At 39.6% G+C, this 20455-nt stretch overlaps 1 protein-coding gene and 2 long non-coding RNA genes across 4 annotated transcripts in view; all 3 read left to right on the plus strand.

The window, feature by feature from the left end:
• The first annotated feature begins 65 nt into the window (after positions 1–65).
• LOC306889938 lies at positions 66–1327 on the plus strand. Its single transcript, XR_013786238.1, has 2 exons — positions 66–129; positions 474–1327. It is a non-coding gene; the product is annotated as an uncharacterized lncRNA (long non-coding RNA).
• A 1120-nt stretch (positions 1328–2447) lies between these two features.
• On the plus strand, positions 2448–5389 carry LOC306889246. Its single transcript, XR_013786185.1, has 4 exons — positions 2448–2545; positions 2663–2717; positions 3491–3579; positions 3924–5389. It is a non-coding gene; the product is annotated as an uncharacterized lncRNA (long non-coding RNA).
• Positions 5390–5517: 128 nt separating this feature from the next.
• Positions 5518–20455, plus strand: part of wdr70 (WD repeat domain 70) — a 37089-nt gene continuing 22151 nt past the window's right edge. The window contains exons 1-9 of one of the 2 annotated variants that reach the window (XM_079449328.1): positions 5518–5607; positions 5871–5924; positions 6032–6115; positions 6188–6272; positions 7608–7818; positions 9701–9760; positions 10002–10135; positions 11070–11223; positions 13391–13467. In XM_079449328.1, coding sequence (XP_079305454.1) covers positions 5583–5607; positions 5871–5924; positions 6032–6115; positions 6188–6272; positions 7608–7818; positions 9701–9760; positions 10002–10135; positions 11070–11223; positions 13391–13467 — 884 coding nt within the window. In that variant the 5' untranslated portion in view covers positions 5518–5582. Of the gene's footprint in view, positions 5693–5870; positions 5925–6031; positions 6116–6187; positions 6273–7607; positions 7819–9700; positions 9761–10001; positions 10136–11069; positions 11224–13390; positions 13468–20455 lie in introns of both variants that reach the window. The other variant, XM_079449329.1, reaches the window with a different exon arrangement.

Genomic DNA, 20455 nt, shown 5'->3' on the forward strand with positions numbered 1-20455 from the left:
CCCACTAATAATAAAGCATGAGTTTCACTTTCCATGTTAGTTTCTGTTTCCAATCTTGGCTCCGCCTTACAGTGAATAAAACCAATAACTGACTTCATCACCAGCGTAGATCCAGCAGACACAAACAAGGTAAAGTATACGCTTCATCTTTAATATAAAATATAAAAATGTTTTTTATATAAACTTTTCAAAAGTAGAATTAAGTTCCAGACATGTCGGATTAAGGATATTTCCCACCGGAAATCATTTCTGTACCAGAGTCATGTCAAGGCATGTTTTAATGAGTAGTGACATTATAGGAACGTTTGCCTATTTAATCCAGATGTTGTTTTCTGGTTTGACGTAGGAATGATCCTAAATTCCAGGTGTGCAAATGGAAATGATTAGTATTGTTTTATCAGCAGCTTTGCATTTGACTTCTTTGTATATGTTGTAAAAAAAGGAAACTTTGCTTTCTCGTGTCTCCAAAACAGAATAGCAATGGACAGAATCCTGGATGATTTGTCTGAGCTCAAAGAAACCAGGTTTGGTCAGCCGTATCCCAGACATGGTCTAAGTCTGCTGTGGTGGTTTGCCGATGTATGCGTCGACCGAGTCAGCAAAAAAGGCAAGATTATTGCACAATACGACCCGGAGGATGGATGCTTTGGCTTCCACGAGTTTCACAACGCTGAAGGACTTCTTCCAGCCACCCATCTAACTTATTATGAGGTGGGCAACCTGAGCCACCGTCGCTCCCATTCGGACTCACTGCCCCATGACGTCACTAAGAACTACAATCCCAACGTGCCTGGCAGCAATATAGATCGCATCATTGTTTCTGTCGATTCAGCCCGGAATGGTCTAGTCTGGTTTGACGAGGTTTATGTGACGGAGCATTCAGACGAAGATGACTTCTGTGAGACCTGCACGTACGGCATCAGCTGCGATCTCATAGAAACTATTAAAGACTTGGAATGGAGAGACTTTACCAGAGAAGTTGTTTTCAGACGCCGGCGTCGCAGATGTAACCTTTGATTCAATCTTGTCAATGAAGTATTAACTCCATCCCTTCACTAGAGGACCACGTCTTTATGTCCACACAGAGGAGTTATTCTGGATTGTTAAACAGTTTAATCATGAATTCAACTAAAAATGTCACAATATATTTACATGGTTCTTGCTTTTGCAAAACTCTTTCTTTTAAAACCAGTCATTCCTCATGTTTATTTCTCACTTTTCATCATTTATGTCCTTCTCTTGGTCTCTGGTGATTATGTAAAGCACTGCTCTTAACTGCCCTCGTGATGCAAACCGATGATGAAATAAAAACATGTTTACGATTTCATGCACTTGTTCTTGGCATTTGTTGCCTTTTTGTTATTTCTAGAAAGCATGCAGTTCACCACATTATATTCATTTGAACTACTTAAAAAGTGCATTCAAATCTGTTGAAACAATAAATACAACCACCAATAAATCAGTTGGTGAATGCACATTTCTATACTGAAACAACAAAAACAATTGTGCTCCAAGAGGTTTTTTGGGCTAGATGTAACTTTAATATTCATGAGCTTTGTCTTATTGGAGAGATTCAAACACTATGTTATTTGTTCTTCTTCTATAAATCTGTATCTGACATCAATTAAAAAACCTGTCGAAATCTGTCATTACAATACTCACGAACAACACAGTTGATGTAATTTCTTGGTGAAAATATACCAAGGCCTTAACTGCAAGAGAATAATGTTTCAATCTGAAAACATTGTGTTAAAACATGTTCTTGTTCCGTTCATTTTATTTTGTGATGTGATGTTTTTATCTACTGTATAAAACAGGAAAATTCACAATCCACATCATAAACTGAGAGTATGCATGGAATTTCCATGTGACTTACAGGTTAGGTTTCTATTCTTCAGCACTTGAAAGGTATTCAAATGTGCTCTTCAGGAAAACATAAACCATTTGACCACAGATTCCTATTGGACCACTTGTAGACTTGTACGATCAGTCTTTAAGTCAAGGTACATTTGATTATATTTGTGTTTAAATAAGGACGGTGTGTTAAGTGTTTTATGGCCCTTAAACTATAGATTGGTTTGCTGATAGTGAACACATCAATCCTCACTAACATCAAACAAAATATCTGCTCCTCTCAAAGCAAAACAGAACAATATATTGAAATGAAATACAAAGATTGTCTTGACGTTTTTGTGGAACTCAAAACGCATAAATGCTGGTTCCTTTTTGTCTTCCTCTTAGATATTTATTTTAGGTTTCTGGAGTTTGAAAAATGAACATGAATTTGTCATCCTGCGCTTTAAACGGCTTGTATATTTCTGTTTGGAAATGTAATGTTCATGTTAGCAACATAAGTTTCTGTTTCTGAATTTGAACTTCAAGCGTTTAGTTTTGCTTTCACTATTGAGCAAAAGCCTTCATGGGGATTTTGTTGTTGTTTAAACCACGCCCACATGCTCGATGAGATTCTATAAGATCAAACATGTTCTCGGCTTTCTCTAGATGCTTTTTCACCGCCGTTCATCGGCTCACTTTAGTTCACCAGGTAGGCATCATCATTATGTTCTACTTAAGCAACAACAGACACAAGGACACATAGGAAGCTATATTAATGTCATATTTTTCATTTTGATTCCATGTCTGTTTGTTATTTTGTGTTTAGCTGTAATTAAGCTGCATTTCTTTTGTATCTGTGTGATCTGTTCGTCTTGAATAAGGTAAGCAGACGTCTATCAATGTTACAATGGCATTTGTTGTGTATCATTATTACGATCTGTACCCTATACAATAAATGCAATTATAAGAAATATTAACTATAACCAATGAGAGTATTTCTACCATGCAAATGATAGTGTGCTGTAAGGAATGCGAATCATATCTGTCCCAATAGAGACACTTCAACAACATTTACAGCAGCTCAACCTTCATGTCTTTCAAAACAAAAACATCTTCATATGTTCAAAAATCTGCTTCAGGATAATGCTGAAACCTGATTATTCTTAACATCGAGCTCCAGCATCATTTTATTGGTCATACGGGTTGGGATCCGCACAAAAGGATGTTTTGAATTAATGAATCATTTCAGTAAAACATGACACGTCATGTATCTACATTAACAGATATTATATTAGGATTAAAAACTATATTACTCTTTTTTTTTTAGTTCATTTTAGCTACTAATGTGATCTGGCTTTTGTTGAAAACTTTGTATTAGCAGTATTGTATATTATTGTATTATTGCTCCCTGAACTCTCTGCAAGCTTTGGATCATCTGCTAAATGAGTGTAAATGTAAACGTAATGTTAACAAATACAACCTTATTTTACAGTGTTAACATTACTTTGGCCTGTATTCTATGTGGTGAAGACTAGTCAGTCATTACTGATTAAACTCTGGTTTATTTGTTGTGATCCTGATGTTTTGTCATAGAAATAGTTTTGACAGATCCCTCCCACTAATAATAAAGCATGAGTTTCACTTTCCATGTTAGTTTCTGTTTCCAGTCTTGGCTCCGCCTTACAGTGAATAAAACCAATAACTGACTTCATCACCAGCGTAGATCCAGCAGACACAAACAAGGTAAAGTATACGCTTCATCTTTAATATAAAATATAAAAATGTTTTTTATATAAACTTTTCAAAAGTAGAATTAAGTTCCAGACATGTCGGATTAAGGATATTTCCCACCGGAAATCATTTCTGTACCAGAGTCATGTCAAGGCATGTTTTAATGAATAGTGACATTATAGGAACGTTTGCCTATTTAATCCAGATGTTGTTTTCTGGTTTGACGTAGGAATGATCCTAAATTCCAGGTGTGCAAATGGAAATGATTAGTATTGTTTTATCAGCAGCTTTGCATTTGACTTCTTTGTATATGTTGTAAAAAAAGGAAACTTTGCTTTCTCGTGTCTCCAAAACAGAATAGCAATGGACAGAATCCTGGATGATTTGTCTGAGCTCAAAGAAACCAGGTTTGGTCAGCCGTATCCCAGACATGGTCTAAGTCTGCTGTGGTGGTTTGCCGATGTATGCGTCGACCGAGTCAGCAAAAAAGGCAAGATTATTGCACAATACGACCCGGAGGATGGATGCTTTGGCTTCCATGAGTTTCACAACGCTGAAGGACTTCTTCCAGCCACCCATCTAACTTATTATGAGGTGGGCAACCTGAGCCACCGTCACCCCCATTCGGACTCACTGCCCCATGACGTCACTAAGAACTACAATCCCAACGTGCCTGGCAGCAATATAGATCGCATCATTGTTTCTGTCGATTCAGCCCGGAATGGTCTAGTCTGGTTTGATCAGATTTATGTGACCCGGCACTCAGACCAGGTGCATTTTGACCAAAATCACACATTCCGCATCAGTCCAGGCCTCATTGTAAACATTAAAAACTTGAGCCGAGCAAACTTCCTCCGACAAATGAAAAATGACCAGAATTCTCAGTCGGTAAAGATTGAACTCTTTCAGGAATCAACCAATGAGCAGCAATGGTCACACAAATCTACAAGGAATGAATGTAATGACCAGAATTCTCAGTCGGTAAAGATTGAAGACTTTCAGGAATTGACCAATGAGCAGCAATGGTCACACGAATCTACAAGGGATGAATGTGATTGTGAAACATGTAAAGTGGCGATATATGTCTGTGCTTTTTTGATTTTTATTGTACTTCTTATTGTACTTGGGTCTGCTTTGATCTTCAAGTTTAAATAAGATATAAACGCACACACGTTTGTTTTTTTATACATTGTGGGGACTTTCTATAGACGTATGATTTTTATACTATGCAAACTGTAACCCAAAACCTAACCATTACAGAACACTTTCTGCATTTTTACATTGTCAAATAATCTGAATCGTGGGGACCATCGGTCTACCCAATGTAAGTGTGTGAGACTTACTATCACTGTGGGGACATTCGGACCCCACAATATATAAAAACTGCTCTTAAATTGTACGAACAAATGCATTAAACATGATACACAGACAAAGGTTTACTGACAAATAATATGTGCATGATAACAGTATGTTTTTTATTTCTTATAGTTCAATGATTTACCCATTTTAAAGATGTTGGTCCAAAACAATGAACCATGCATTCATTGTTTATCAAATGTGTGCTCCCCTTAAAATTCAACGTACAACCTTTGTGTTGCTAACGTAATGTTCAATCTGAGCAGGAAAACGTTATTAAGTTATTACAAGATCATTTGCAAAAGCAGGTTCCTTTTTAAAATGCATGTTTTTCATCAAACTGCAGATGGGTTGCTTTGATTGAGTAAAAATAATAAAGTATAGTGTCCAAAAATAAATGCACAGAACCAAAACAATAAAACACAATAAAACATGATAACGCAATAATAAAAAACATGTTTCAGTCTTCTGTGTTACTGTGTAGACTAGAGACAGTCATCCAAAGGGGTAAAAATCAAAATAAAAGAGAGAAAGAAGAGCTTTAAAAAGCCGCTCCCGTGTCGCCCTCTACCGGCCCACTGCGGTATGAACGCAGCCCGTAACCGGGACTTTTATTTTGAAGCAAGCCCGGAAGTGCGTCTGTTTACCTACCAGAAAACATGGATGCGCCCGGGAATGATGCTGGTGAGTTTAGTTTGTGATAACTTTAATATAAATAAACCTGCAGGTCGGTGTGGTTCTTGAGTTGTGATGGTTTACACGTTTGAAGGTTTATATAAATACACATTGTGATTTAAGTTAAAACAGTATTAAAGTGAGTCGCGTGTCCACCTGTGGTGTGAATAATGGTGCTCGAGGAGGTTTTTACTACAGCTAAACGCATATCTGTCTATAGAAAGTGTTTATTTGCTTGTATGTATATTGATAATGTCATTGAATGAACACAGGAAGCTCCGGTGAAGATGGTGATATCTCCTCTGTCATGGGCTTCTCTGGATTTGGTAAGTGGTGTGTGTGTGTATATGTGTGTGTGTGTGTGTGTGTGTGTGTCAAACTGTGTGTCGTGATGCTCGTTTGTAAAGCTGTCATTCAATCATGTCTCTCTCAGGAAAGAAAGCTCGAACCTTTGACCTGGATGCCATGTTTGAGCAGACCAGGAGAACAGCCATCGAGAGAAGCCAGCGTGTCTTGGGTAAGTGACCAACACTTGATTTGCTTTTTAAATGGGACGGTAGAGGCATTTTTCTTACTGTGTGTTTCACAGAGGATCGCCAGAAGCAGGACGTCGAAGAGAGCAGCGCAAGTCACACTGTTACCCAGAAAGAAAAGCCATCCACATCTACTGCAAGGTAACCGATGCTCTACCACAGACTGTTACGGTGTAAAACTAGTTGTGTGCGAGTGTGCCTTTATCAGACAAACCACATGAGGATATACAGTGTAACATCTGTTTGCACAATTTTGTGGTTTGTTGGAGTAAGTTATTTGCATTTATTGTTATATTTTCTTTGCTTTCTATTACCCTTTAAAGAAAATGTTTTTCTAATCCCACCACATGACGTTCAACATGTTTTAGGACTTCCGGACGTCTTCGGAGGACATATGAAGATATTTAGGCGAAATCCCAGAGATATCCAGGTCTCTTCGTGGACATCATGGTTATAGTTGTGGTCAAGGTCCAGAAAAGTACTCAAGACATTATGTATTTGGTCCATCCGCTCATAGTGGCTTGACTTTTTTGGAAGCGACGAGAATACTTTATGTGTGAAAAAGAAACCAAAATAACCACTTTATTGGATATATTCTTAGTCTTGTCAGTCTTCCTCAATATCGAGACATTTTGCTAAAATCAGCTTATATACAGCGTTCTTCTGCTTGTAAACACAGTGTTGTGCTACTGGATGGTCAGTCAGAACGCCGGCGTCTACCGCCACGGAATGGGCCTGCGTCCAAGTGCTCTCGCGAATGCACAGCATAGACTGACAAGACTTAGAATATCCATTAAAGTGGTTATTTTGGTTTGTTTTTCACACATGAAGTATTGTCGTCGCTTCAGAAACAGTCAACTGAGCCACTATGAGCAGATGACCAATTAAACGATGTCTTGAGAACTTTACTGGACCTTGACAACAACTATAACCATGATGTCTATAAGGAGGCCTGGAAATTTGTGCTCCGAAGACGTCGGGAGGTCTTAAAACATGTTGAACGTCATGTGGTGGGATTAAAAAAATCACACAATTTTGATTTTGAGATGAACTTTTCCTCTAAGAACAAACTTAAATGGATAGTTCACCCAAAAATGAAAACTAATTTACTCGCCCTCAGATTGTTCTGAACCTTTTACATTTTTCTTGGTTCTGCTAAACACAAATGGGGGATTAGATCTGTTTTATTACTGACATTCTACTAAATATCTTTTTTTTATTAAGCGTTCAGCAGAACCAAGAGAATTATAAAGGGTAAGAACAATCTGAGGGTGAGTTAATGATGACAGAGTTTTCATTTTTGGGTGAACTATCCCTTTAATGTCCAACCGTTGACCTGTAACGGCTGCCATTATCATAACTGGTTAGGTTTGGTTTAGGTTCGGGTCACCTCATTCTAACAGCCTTTATCATAACCTGGTGTAACACTCCATCACCGCACCTCTGTCTGGTAATATCACTTGTGTGTGTGAACAGGAAGTCAGATACTGATAGCGACAGTAGTGGGTCTGATTCGGAACTCATCGGACCACCAGCACCTCCTGGTATCGGATCTAGGACTTCTGGTGGTGATGATGATGATGATGAAGATTTGGTGGGACCCCCACTGCCTCCAGGATACAAACACAGCACTACTGCTGATGATGATGATGATGACGATGAGGATATGGACGATGATGACGATGATGTAAGTGACTGAGCAGTTATTATAAAGCTGATTGATGTTTATTATAATGGTTCAGATTAAGAATGTTTTTCTCAAGTGTTTCACCAGAATGTTACAAAAAATATGTCTATATTAAATATATTCCAAGGGACCTTAATAGATGTTTTTGACTCTCGTTAATAGCAACAAAGTGTAATATATTTAGGATATTTATTAAACTTGGTTTTCTACAAGCAGAATTATTTCACATTTTACATGACATCCAGTAGTTATTAAGTGTTTGTAATGAGTGTGTTTGAGCACTAGAGGGCCATACGGTCATTCCCCATCAATGTCAAACACAAAATGCACCAGAACAAAAGAAAATCAAGTTTGTCTTTTGGTTTCTTCTGAGATTATTCATGTTTTGAAGATGTGCTCAAGCTTGTTATTGTACAGACATCGGTATTGAGCCTACAGATATGCTGTTCATTTTTCCGTTGGAATCTTGTGAAGCAAAGAAAGTACATGTATTGATTTTATATTTACATTATTTACATGACAATTAAGCCAAAAAAGATTTGTTACAAAAGAATAATAAATAATAATAATCGTATAACAGTATTGAGTTTAATAAGAACGTCCGATACAAGTTGTTAATAAGAATCTAATTATCTACAATAAGGATTTCTGTACGCATTACATTACATACAATTTTGGGGTGATATCCTCTTTAAGAAATATATACCTATTTTAGGACCACTGAGCAAAACCTTTTGTGTGTAATTTCAATGTGAAATTTGAGCATCAGGGATGTTTTTGTTCGAATCATCCTTTATCCGAACGAAATCCACAAGTGCAAGGGTGCGAGACGGTTGTAAATGTCTTCCTCCGTATCTGACAGTGTGCAGGCGTTTGGTTTTCCAGGCCTGTGGTGTTTGAGGGCCGCTGTGGGCTGTTGTGATAGATGGCTTCTGCCGTCTGGCTGACCGGTGACGTCTCTGTACTGGAATAAATGTATCCTGTCAGGTCCAGAAAAGGCCAAGAGACGCGTACGACCGTAATCAGCCAACCACAAATCACACGAACCGCCTGCATTTGATACAGAGGACGGGTCTGCTGTGAGCATTTACGCTGCGTGATATCCGCCAGTGGAACTTGAACGTGTGTTTTACCCGATTGAAAGAGCATCGTTGACGAACACTCTCGACCATTTGTCACTGAATATAAACACACACAGGTGGAGGACGAGGTCACGTGGGTCACTTTCCCACTAAACAGTCAAAAAACACATGCTGGTCTTTCTAATATCTGTTTTAAACTAGGGTTAGAGTTTTTTGTGTTGTGTATCTTGAATTATGGAGCTGGATTGTGTAAACACTGATAAACTGCATTAGTGTTTTTCTTTATGAGCTTAAAGGTCCATTGTGTCATTTTTGGGAGGATCTGACAGAAATGCACTATAATAGTGTATGTCTTCATATGTGTATTAGGACCTTACACAATGAATTATTATCTATTTCTATCTACATACACTGAGTGTCCCTTTGCATGGAATTGCATGTTGTTTCTACAGTAGCCCTAAATGGACAAACTTCTCTACAGAGCCTTTCATAAATACGTCATATCCTTCAGCAAAAGAAGCTGATGAACGTGACGACATCTTAGTCCTGTGTCAGCCACCGTATTGCTTTGAAAGGGAGGGGTGAGCGGTGGACTGAGCGTTTGGTTGCAATTCACAACCTCACCGCTAGATGCCGCTCAATTTCATAGACTCACATTAATAGCTGAAGATGTCTAACAGTTATTTTTCTTCTATTCACATTTATCATGTCCTGCACATGTCTATTCAATGTTACTAACTTCATGAATATGCAAATGAGACCATTAACGTATATTTAACCCTCTCTCTCTCTTATAACAGACTCCAGTAAAGAGGATACCGGATACTCATGAAATCACTCTTCAGCACGGCACTAAAACGGTAAGTCCCTTCATGTGCTTCTGACCGCTCTTCATTGAGAATCTAGATGGAGTTTGTGAGGATATTCTGACTCTTCTGATAGACCACGTTTCCACCATCTCTATCTAAAAGGTTAATTGTTGAGGAATGTAAGTGTCCATTTGAAACAAACTTCTTCTTAAGGTTGTTTCCAGGCCTCGGGCATTAATAAAAGTGCAATTGGTCATGTCTGACACGGGCATTTCTCCGGTTCAATCCACAGGTTTCAGCTTTAGCTCTCGACCCGTCTGGTGCGCGCCTGGTCACCGGCGGCTTCGACTTCGACGTGAAGTTCTGGGACTTCGCCGGGATGGACGCTGCGCTGCATGCGTTCCGATCTATCCAGCCGTGCGAGTGGTGAGTCCGCTCCCGACATCTCCTGCGTGCGTCTCTGAACCGTGAGCTTTCATGAGCTCAATTCACATTAGACCTCATCTGTCTGGAATGAGACTTGTGTTCTCAAGTCAAATCAGCCCTGCACACTAAGTGCACCCAGATGCAGCTCGCGCGGAGCTGCCGTGTATTTTCGTCTTCTCTTCTGTTTTCTTAGAAATGCCCATGAGCGTGGAAGCTGTCAGAAAATTAGGTGTCTCGATGTATTGGAAGCCAATTGGCTGAGCGGGAACGCTCTTTAGCGCATGTGATGAGTAAAGCGCCACGCCACATTTACCAGTTAATCAACCCAGATACAGTGGCATCTCTTTACCATCGAACGGCAAACACCACGGCCAAAGAAAACACGCAGCCCATGTGGAGCCCATAAAGGCGTGACCCCGAGAGGGGAACCAGAATGTTCACTGGACCTCTGCTTCTACCGCCCGTGTTCTTCTGCTCTGAGCTTTTCAATTAGGCACTTCAAACGCTGTTTAATAGTTAAAAGCTCATCATCCTTAGTCCTCCAACATCAAATAGGCCAATTTTACTCTTATTTACCTTACAATCCTACGCTGCCCAATTGGGTTTTGTTCCCATACAGGTTTAATGAAAGATAATATGTGGGTGAATCTTATTAAAGCTGTGAAATGTCCAGGTCAAAATTAACCAAATAGCATACACTCTTAAAAATAAAGGTGATTCACGATGCCGTAAAATAACCTATTTTTGCTCCCCAAAAAAACCCTTTAACATCTGAAGATTTAAAAAACGAATTATACAAGAAGCCCATTATAATTTTTTTATATAAATATGTCAACTATGTTCAGTGCGAAGGTCGAAGCCGGAGTCTGACTGTCTTTTTCTTCCTGTCTGTCTGTCTGTCTGTCTGTCTGTATTTGTCTGTCTGTCGTTTCAGTCATCAGATCAGATCATTGCAGTACAGCATGACTGGTGATGTCATTCTGGTGGTGGCCGGAAACTCTCAAGCGAAGGTTCTCGACCGAGACGGCTTCCAGGTTATCGAATGTATTAAAGGCGATCAGTATATCGTGGACATGACCAATACAAAGGTAACACATCCACACCATGAAAAACACGAGAACTGAACGAAAACTTGGTATTGTGATGATGTCAGCGCTTTATGACATGGCACAAGTTTGTTATCAGTGTAAATAATTAAATGGTCTGCGAGCACAAGTGAGAAAAATAAAGCTTCAGGGGTAAAAACTGAATGTTGGCCTTTGTACGGACAGATATGCGCAGTTCAAGTGTCCCGAGTCACGTCTACATATAATGCTTTGTTTGCTTCATCTGGTGGTTGTGTTTGTTGTCCGAGCTGTAATGAGGTGTACGTGAACTACATCAGAGAGGAAAAGGCCCACAAAACATTGCACCTGGTGCTTTGCCCGCCCTGCTGTATCGGTGTGGCTCAATGCTGCTCTGTTTCCTGTTTGATTTGGGTCTGTTGAGTGCGCTTGAATCGGTCACGTCAGCTAATGTAGTGTGTCTGCGTTCCGCAGTCACCGCTCGCTTCCCCTCTTCTGTTTGCTATTAAGTTCTCTCCTATTCGGGTACATCGTGTACCCCAGCGGGTGAAACCCAGTGTCAGGCGGAAACATTGGTCTGTTTAATCGCTGTCAATGTCATCTTTACTGCTGACATGCCAACTTGGACGTTCATGACAGAAATAGAAAATCATTGGGTTTTAGTTGGACGGCTTTTGTTTCCACATGCAAACAGAATTAACGTTGTGTCGGAACGCATTAGAGATGTGATTATTGATTCTCTCCTGCGTAGATTTACACCATAACGCTGGCATTTCTGTCTGTTGCTTCTGATGAATAATGTTTTTACTTCTTAAAGGGAAAGTTCATCCAAAAATCTGTCATCATTTACTCACCCTCAGGCTGTTTCAAACCCGTATAAATGTCTTTGTTCCAATGAACACAGTGAAAGATGTCTGGAAGAATGTTAGCAATTTTCAGTTCTGGGACATCATCCACCACCATAGTAGGAAAAGAAATAGATTGAATTGGAGTTAATGATGCACCGAAACTCAAATTACTGAAGTTTTTCCAAATATCTGTCTTTGTGTCCATCGGATCCAAGTTATTTATACAGGTATGAAATTACACGAGGGTGAGTAAATAATGTCAGAATTTTTGTGTGAACTGTCCCTTTAAATGTGTGTTTTTAGAAAGTCACCGGTTATAATAATGTTTATTTTAGGGTGAATATGATTGTAAAACTCTCTGTACAGAAAAAGAAATGAGGGATTCAAATAAAAGTAAAAATCTAAACTAAATTTAATTTATAAGAGTACTAAATGTGAAAAACATTAATGTACATACACTAAATATCTCATGAAAACGAATATGAGAGATTCTTACGAACACTTAAATACTTTTACTATTTACAACATTATTATAATTTTTATGTTGCTAAAAGTTTAGAATTTGAGAAACTATTACAGAGATGGTGTTTTGTGGCGTTGCCATGTTGTGTAATCGCCAAATTCTCTGCATTTCCGAACGGGAATGACTGTGACGTGTCGATCTCACGAGTAATGTCCCGATTCTTATCTCTTGAGTATTGTGTGTTTGAAGTTGTTATTCGTGGTCAGTCCCCACACATCTAACACATTAAAGTGGACACGCAGCTTGAAACACTTGTGTCGGCTTTCGGAAGCTTTAAACGAACTGTGTTTTGTCTTCCGTCCTGAGTCGCTAGTTAAGATTGTGGGCTCTGTTTATTGTGATACGACAATCATCCTTATAATCGTTTTTTCATGCGCAACATGTCAAACAATGCGGCGGTGAAGCTCTTAAATATCTGCTCTAAATTGTGAGCGATAAGTGAAGCTGCGGTGATTTCTGATGGGACGGCTGTTGGACGGTGTGAATGTCCATTTAATAATAACGTTCACCGCCATTTGTTGTGATGAACTGTATCTGAAGAATGTCAGACGTCACTAAAGCGCTTTCAGTGTGTGCTTATACTCATGTAACACAAATGAAAGAAACTGAAAGCTATTCTGTTCTCGCTTTCTGAATTTAGTTCTTGTGTCGACATTCACAACATGTTTAACTTTTATGACGCAGGATATTTCCACGGAAGGGGATTTGATGTCGTCGTTTGAACAATTTTTCTCTTGTGATCTAAAATGAGAAGCGAAATGTATTAATAAAGTCAGCGTGATGTGTTTTTATGTTATCTGAACATCTCTCTGCTCTTCAGGGTCACACAGCCATGCTGAACGACGGATGCTGGCACCCCAAGATCAAGGAAGAGTTTCTCACTTGCTCCAATGATGGGTGAGTCTTCCACAAACCTGCGCATGATCGATTATATAAACACAGATGCATCTGGTCACTCCGCACCCTACTTCACATGTGTGGCGGAACGCATATGAAAGCGGTCTTGTAGAGTCTTCGATCCTTTCACTTGTGGTCGGTTTTCACTTTGAGGTCAAATTCTGTCTCCTTTAGGAAAGAAGTTGTCTTAATGTCTTCTTGTTTGTAGCTAATCTGAATATGAACACATCCATGGACAGATAAAGGAAACGCAGTTGTGTACTGTGTAACATCCTCGGCGAAGTTTAACTTTCTCTTTTTTTTGTGCAAGCGGTCGCTGACGTAATTCTCATATTTTCAAGGAGGTTCCTCTTTCTGAAACCATTTGTTCTTGAGTTTTTAGGGATAATCCCGCATTATTCTTCGGGATGCCTCACAGGGACTGTTTTCCAGCGTCCAAGTTTGCTGGTATTCATTGAAACTTTCCAAACATCATGGCTGCGGTCCTGTGACAAGCGCAAAAACATCTTAATCAAATTTAAACGTTTATACAGTTCGGGGCATATCCCAGTGTTTCCTAAAGGAGAGCCCTGGATACACACTAAACAAAACACGGCTTCTATATGACATTTTCTGTAAATGTTTAAAATGCTCTTTATGACAAACGAAAAAAAATCTTGCTTTATATTGACATATAAACATTTCTGAGATCATTGATTGGAGTTAATTTATAAGTTCAAGCGTGATTTGTGAGTTTTTGACTTGATTTAAACTGGCTTTCGTTCAGGAATTGTTCCCCGGTCACACTGAATATTCGCCTTGTGCACTTTATGTGCGTTGTGTCATTTGTATCTACGTGTGTATTTGCATTCCGTGGTGTGTACGTTGTGTAAGTGTTTGTGTATATGCATTGCGTAAGTCGTGTGTACGTGTGTTGCATGAACGTTGTGAACGTTGTTGTGTCAGTTGTTCGAACATGTGTATATGCATTTTGTTTTGTGTGTTTGTGTATATGCATTGCGTAAGTCGTGTGTACGTGTGTTGCATGACTTGTGTATATGCGTTGTGTGAAGGGCTGTGCGTTATTAAAGAAAAATGCGATAGCATGCTAAATCATATTCGATATGCCATTTAAATATGTTTTTTTCTAAAATCAATTACATTCTTTTTACAATATATTTTAGAAAATTATACAACAAATAGAGCTGCACGACATTAAATACAAATGTGATATACAGTGATTCGCTAAATATTGTGTTTTGCGTTAGAATAATGTTTCAAGTTTGTTAAATATATATTTAAAAATGATATAACCAGCATACATATTTTTTTATATATATTTTGGAGTATTGATCATCTTTCACACAAGTCTCTCTGCTATCTGCATCCACCTAAAACTTTAAGACTATAGATCACCTAGCAAGAAGCTCAAAACGTTGTGTCCACATGCATTAAATACGGCGGTTGTATGAGGATGCGTAAGTTGTGTGTGTGTATGTTTTGGGTTTTCCAGCCGTTTGGGTGTCCTACAGTGAAATATCTGAGTGTTCACAGCCTCTCAACGCAGGCCTGTGAAATGTTATAAAGTGTGTAAACCTTTGCACTGTGTCAAACTCTGCCCTTCTTGCTGTTTCAGAGGAGGAAATAGGGAGCAATTTAGGTTGGGAACAGCTGCAGATGTGAAGCGTCCCTTGCGAGGTATAATATCAGCACGCCGGGCCCCTCGAGACCCCCGGGAACAGGGGCCGCATGTTCGCGGGGTCACCATAGTGTTTCTCGCCTCTCGATCAAACGTCTTCCTGTATCGGAATGTGGGTTATCGGGATGGACCGTTTTTAACGTCTTGGGTCATCGCTGACTTAAAACATGCTAATGTCCAAGTGCACGTGAAGGGTTTCCGAGCTCTCGGATCACTGGAAAGTGCAGTTTGCTTCTACACATCCACATCTCAATACATTCCTCTCTTTCCTTCAGACTGGTGACTAAACCCACTTGCATATTTCCACAAAACCCTGCGATGATTTATCTGTCACAGCAGTGCAGCTCTTCTCAATAACGGCGCACATGAGCCCCGCAGGCCTGGAGGAGACTAGTTTTTCATCGCGCCACTCCGGTACCTCCTATTGTAAGCCACACACCTCTTTAGTACATTGTTTTGCTGGGAAAAATATCCCCTGGGAATTTGTTAAAGTTAAGCGCTCTAAGCTTGTTTTCTGTAGATCCGTCTGCCGTAGTAATTTGATTAGTTTGTCCTGGGAGTAAAAAGCTCTTTGACTCTTTTAAAGGCATTTGATGTCAAAGGAACATAAAACAGCCACAAAAGTATTGTTTCACAATAACAGAAACGGAGTTCCCATGACCCTACGAGCGCTGAAAATGACAGCTCTTCTGAGTTTAGTTACCTATTTCCCACAAAATATTTTGTAATAGTTTCATTACAGAATTTATATGTGCTGGGAATAATACTTCATGTTGACTTAAGTATCACAAAAACAACCGTTCACATTTCTGAAATAAGCCTATTGCGGGATATTTAGTATGGGGCCATCTCTGACACGTTTTCTCTCCAAATTCCCTGACAGTTTTTTCAATTCTCTTTTCCTCCTGTATTATACATTTATTCATGATTTGCGTGGAATATAAATATTTTATACGTCTATTTCATGGATAAATTATGTAAGTGTAATATTAAATATTTAGAAATGATTATTTCGTCAAACAAATAACTTTACAATATTTAGCCCCGGTTTCAAAGACAAGGCTTCAGACTAGTCCCAGATGAATTGAAATTGAACTTTGACCCGACTGAAAATATCTCTGATCAAGATGCACATCAGTAATGTTTTTTTCTAAGGCATTTTTTTATAAAATCAACGTTGAAAGCCTAAATGAACTATGGCGTAATCTTGGTTTAGGCTAAGCGTTGTATATGAAACCAGACCTTAAACCTTTAGATTCAAATAAAATATATTTTTTGCGTTGCAGTAACTAGAGTTTTGAGGATAGGTGTCTTGATTTTGGTGCCTTATATAAATATATATTTTCTATTCACAAATGCAGAAAAATGTTATGTCTTCGTTTCATAAATAACGCTCTGAAGTTACTGGGCTGCTACGATGCGTCGACATTTCTCACACTGAGAAATCGTGTAGCATCTGGGGAAAATCTCCGTCATGTTGTCCTTTTACCCTCCGTCTGCAACGCATGAAAATCCTCTTGAGAAAGTTTCTGCTAGATGCCGAATGCCGCAGATTCCCATCATGCCACGCTGGACTAAGAGCAGGTTTCTGGCTCCAGACTAAAGCTCTGATTGACTCCAGCTCTGGAGCTCTGCCACCTGTTCCAGCTTCTATTAAGTCATATTTGAAAATTCTCCATCGCAAATCGTGAAACTAGCGCTGTTGTAGTATTTCACGTTTTTGTGCAGAATAAACACTGGCCGGTTTAATGTTGGGATCAGGCAGGTGTGTGTATGTATTCGAGGCAGTCGTGTGTATAAGTGCTCATAAAATCATTTTTTTGTTAAGAGGTGACCGTGAAATACACTTGATTTCTGTCTTCCACGGCAAAAGCCCAGATACATTCTGAAGGATTGTGTTTATACATTTTTTCAACGTGAACATTTTTGCGCTGCAAAACAGATATTTTATCTTGCACTGTATGTATTTTAAGAAGTCGATTTTTTTCTGCAGATGTGTCTTTGGAGAAGGATGAAGAAAAAATCCCATATGCTCGGGATCTTTCCTAAATTTCTCATCTTATCGGAGTTGATTAACCTCCGGGGCTTCGGCCAGATACATTAGAAGTATTAATCTGCTCTTTTCTGTATCTTTGCTTTGTCCAGTCTGCAGAGAGATGAGATGAAGTCCTCATCGCTCACCAGTGATCTCATCATCTCAGATTTTTCATATCGTACTTTTTAACAAAAGAATATTCGTAAGCCGTTTTTGTCATGTTTTCCAACACAATGATCTAAACCAGTTTCAAAAAAGATGTTAAATGTCATCATTTATTTATCCTCGTGTCCTTCCAACACCTGACAGTTTTGTGTTCATAATGGAAGTCAATGAGGGCTAATGTTGTTTGGTTATGAAGTTCTTCATAATATCTTCTTTCGAGTTATGCGGAAGACAGAAAGTCATACAGGTTTGACGTGAGAGGTTAAGGAGTGAACATTAATAAAATATTTTTTATTTGGGGTGAACTATCCTTTTTTAAGCTAAATTATATAACACTGTATGTCTCGCTTTCAGAGAAATCCATTTTTTTTATGTTTTCGCAAACTGGCCAACGTGCTTTTCTTGATTTATGCATGGTATAAGCTTTTTGGAACAAAATCAACAAGGCGTAAAAGTAAATGCGTCTATCTTGTTTTGGTATGTTTAGATAATTGTGATGTTTTCAGTTTTCGAGCACTAACTTAATTTGTCAGCATTACTTTCATGTTTTTATTTTTCCGAACCATCAATGCCACTCCTGAAATGACGTGATTATTATTTGTTTCTGTGCTAGAAATGACCTAAATGTTTAAAGCTTTTTCTGTTTAGTTAAGACTGATTTGATCGCTAGCGTTCCACGTGACTTAAATGCACCTAAATAATAATTTCACATTTTTTCATAATTTGGCTGATTGGGCTCAATGCCATAACCGCGACCCCTACGGCATCTAAACAAGTCAGGGCATTTGCACCGGGGTCACATACAGTGCAGTACATCAGAAACTATGTTCCTCCTTACAGAGGAAGTCTTCCGTTGAGTGCACTTTAATGTGCGGCCCCCTGTTGGCAGTGCCGTATTGTTGTCTGAAGCAGACTGTGTTGACGATTAAGACGATTGAGAAACTGATGATCGTATTTAATTGCTCCAAGCCTTTTAAAAGCTCTATTGTTAAATCTCATTATGAGTCTCAGATCGGCGGTCTCATGACAGACGTTTGGCTTGGGGAGGCCTGTACAGATGAATAGCGTCTTATCGATCCACCCAGCATCCCTCGCCGATTTCACCTTTGAAACTCGCTTGACTCTTTATTATCAGTGAGGTGTTAAGAAAGCACACGGCCACAAACACGCCGCCCCAGGGGCCTCGCAATGCTTTGAGCAGCTTCTTTTGAAAACCGTCCTTTCCATCAAACTGTGGAAATTTCCCAAACGCTTCTGCATCCAAACACCATCCCGCAGGGAGATCGGATCTGATTGGTCGGGTGGAAGAATCGTGGAGGCCCCAAACCTTTGAAATATCAACCTGAACGCGCCAACTGGACGCGGACCGCAAGCGCTGTGATTGGTCTGTTTGAACCCCTCCCTCAGTTAAAAAAAATTCAGCGATAGCGTCATGTTTACTCGTATGCATTTCCGAATGAATTATCGTAGTAAATTATTTGTTCTTCTGTATTTAACATCTCAAGCTGCAACAAAAGTGACTGTTTACTTGCGACTATCACCGCTAATGCTTCTCAAACAAGCTACTTCTACTTCAGCTCTTTTATTTTGGTTACATGTGCGTGGACATTGATGTCTAGTGGTCATTGCCTGTCGACGCGGTCAACGACGCAGAAGTATAGTTATAGGAATGTGTAGCTCCTATGCACTCCTATAATATACGCTGAATTGAGATGGTATTCGTTAACCGACGAACATCTTTCTCATGTCAGGAAGTTTCGCCGCCTCGTTTTCTCGGACATTTGTTTGCCCTGGCATGACTGCGCCCCCCTTTCTCTAAACACGTTGAGTGTGTGGCTGTGTTGGAATCCAACAGGATACTATTGAAGGTATCTGTGCGTTTACGTATATCTCAGGTGATCTTTGACCCCTGAGGTCACAGTTGGTTGATACAGGAAGGGGCTCTCGGACATGTACTGCCTGCGCGTCCGTCTGATGTGTAAACAGGTCGAGGTGTCCCGACCTCACCTAGTGATCTCATTTCTCACCTTCTGCTTACGCTGCGTGTGTTTGAGATAATGCTGAATGACCGAAGATCTGAAGAGTCAAGAGAGATGGACGAGTCTGTTGACAGAAGGGACGAGTGACTGTAGGAATATATTCTTTAGGGTTTCTCTTAAAGGGACAGCTCGCCCAAAAATGACCTTTCCTTTTGCGGTAGGCAATGGAGGCCAAGAAATGTTTGGTTACAAGCATTCTTCAAAATGTCTTTCTTTGTGTTCATCGGAAAACAAAGAGAGTTAAACAGATTTGAAATTGTCCTTTAATATGTGATTCTTAAAGTACTACTTCACCCAAAAATGAAATTGTTCTGATATTCACACAGGACGATATCTGGAAGATTGTCAAATATCATCTCCAATTGATTCCCATATTTCTTTTCCAAACTCTGGCAGTTAATGAGAAATGACATTCTTCCAAATTTCTTCCTGGATGTTCAGCAAGTAATTCAAACAGGTTTGGAACCATCTAAGGGTCAGTAAATGATGACAGATATGATGACATTGGTGAAGTATCCCTTTAAACTGTTTGTTCATCATTCAGTCTCATGTGCAGCATCTCTCGGTCCAGCTTCTAGGAGTGTTTCACACGGCTTAGCCACTTCCACTCATTGTGATGTACACGGAATAGAAGACTCTCTGTTGTGGTTTGCATTTTGTTCCCATGTCAGCATATATTTGTGATCTCCATCTCACCTCCACAGTTCATCCATCTGCCTGTCTACACCTCACACAGCCCTTACTCCAACGCTGTTAAATTTCATTTCAGTGCTCATCTTCTGTTTGCAGTGCATGTGTGTTTGTCTCTCTGTATCCCTCTCAGCAGATGTGATGTCTTCTGCAGATGGAGGAAAGAAAATTGGAATTACATGGATCTTTCGAATGTGCCCGTCACGCCGATCTACCGTCCTCTCGCGTTTCCCTGCTTTTATGACCCCTCCCCGATGGTGTTTTGGAATATCGGCCGTTCTCATTGGCTGACTCGTACCATGTGTTTGTTATGGACAGCAGAAGCTCTCGAGGGAGTGTTTGTGTCTGTGTCGTGTTTTGATTTATCACTGGGAAACACAA

The sequence above is a fragment of the Barbatula barbatula genome, assembly GCF_947034865.1.
Source record: "Barbatula barbatula genome assembly, chromosome: 24".
Taxonomy (NCBI): Eukaryota; Metazoa; Chordata; class Actinopteri; order Cypriniformes; family Nemacheilidae; genus Barbatula; species Barbatula barbatula.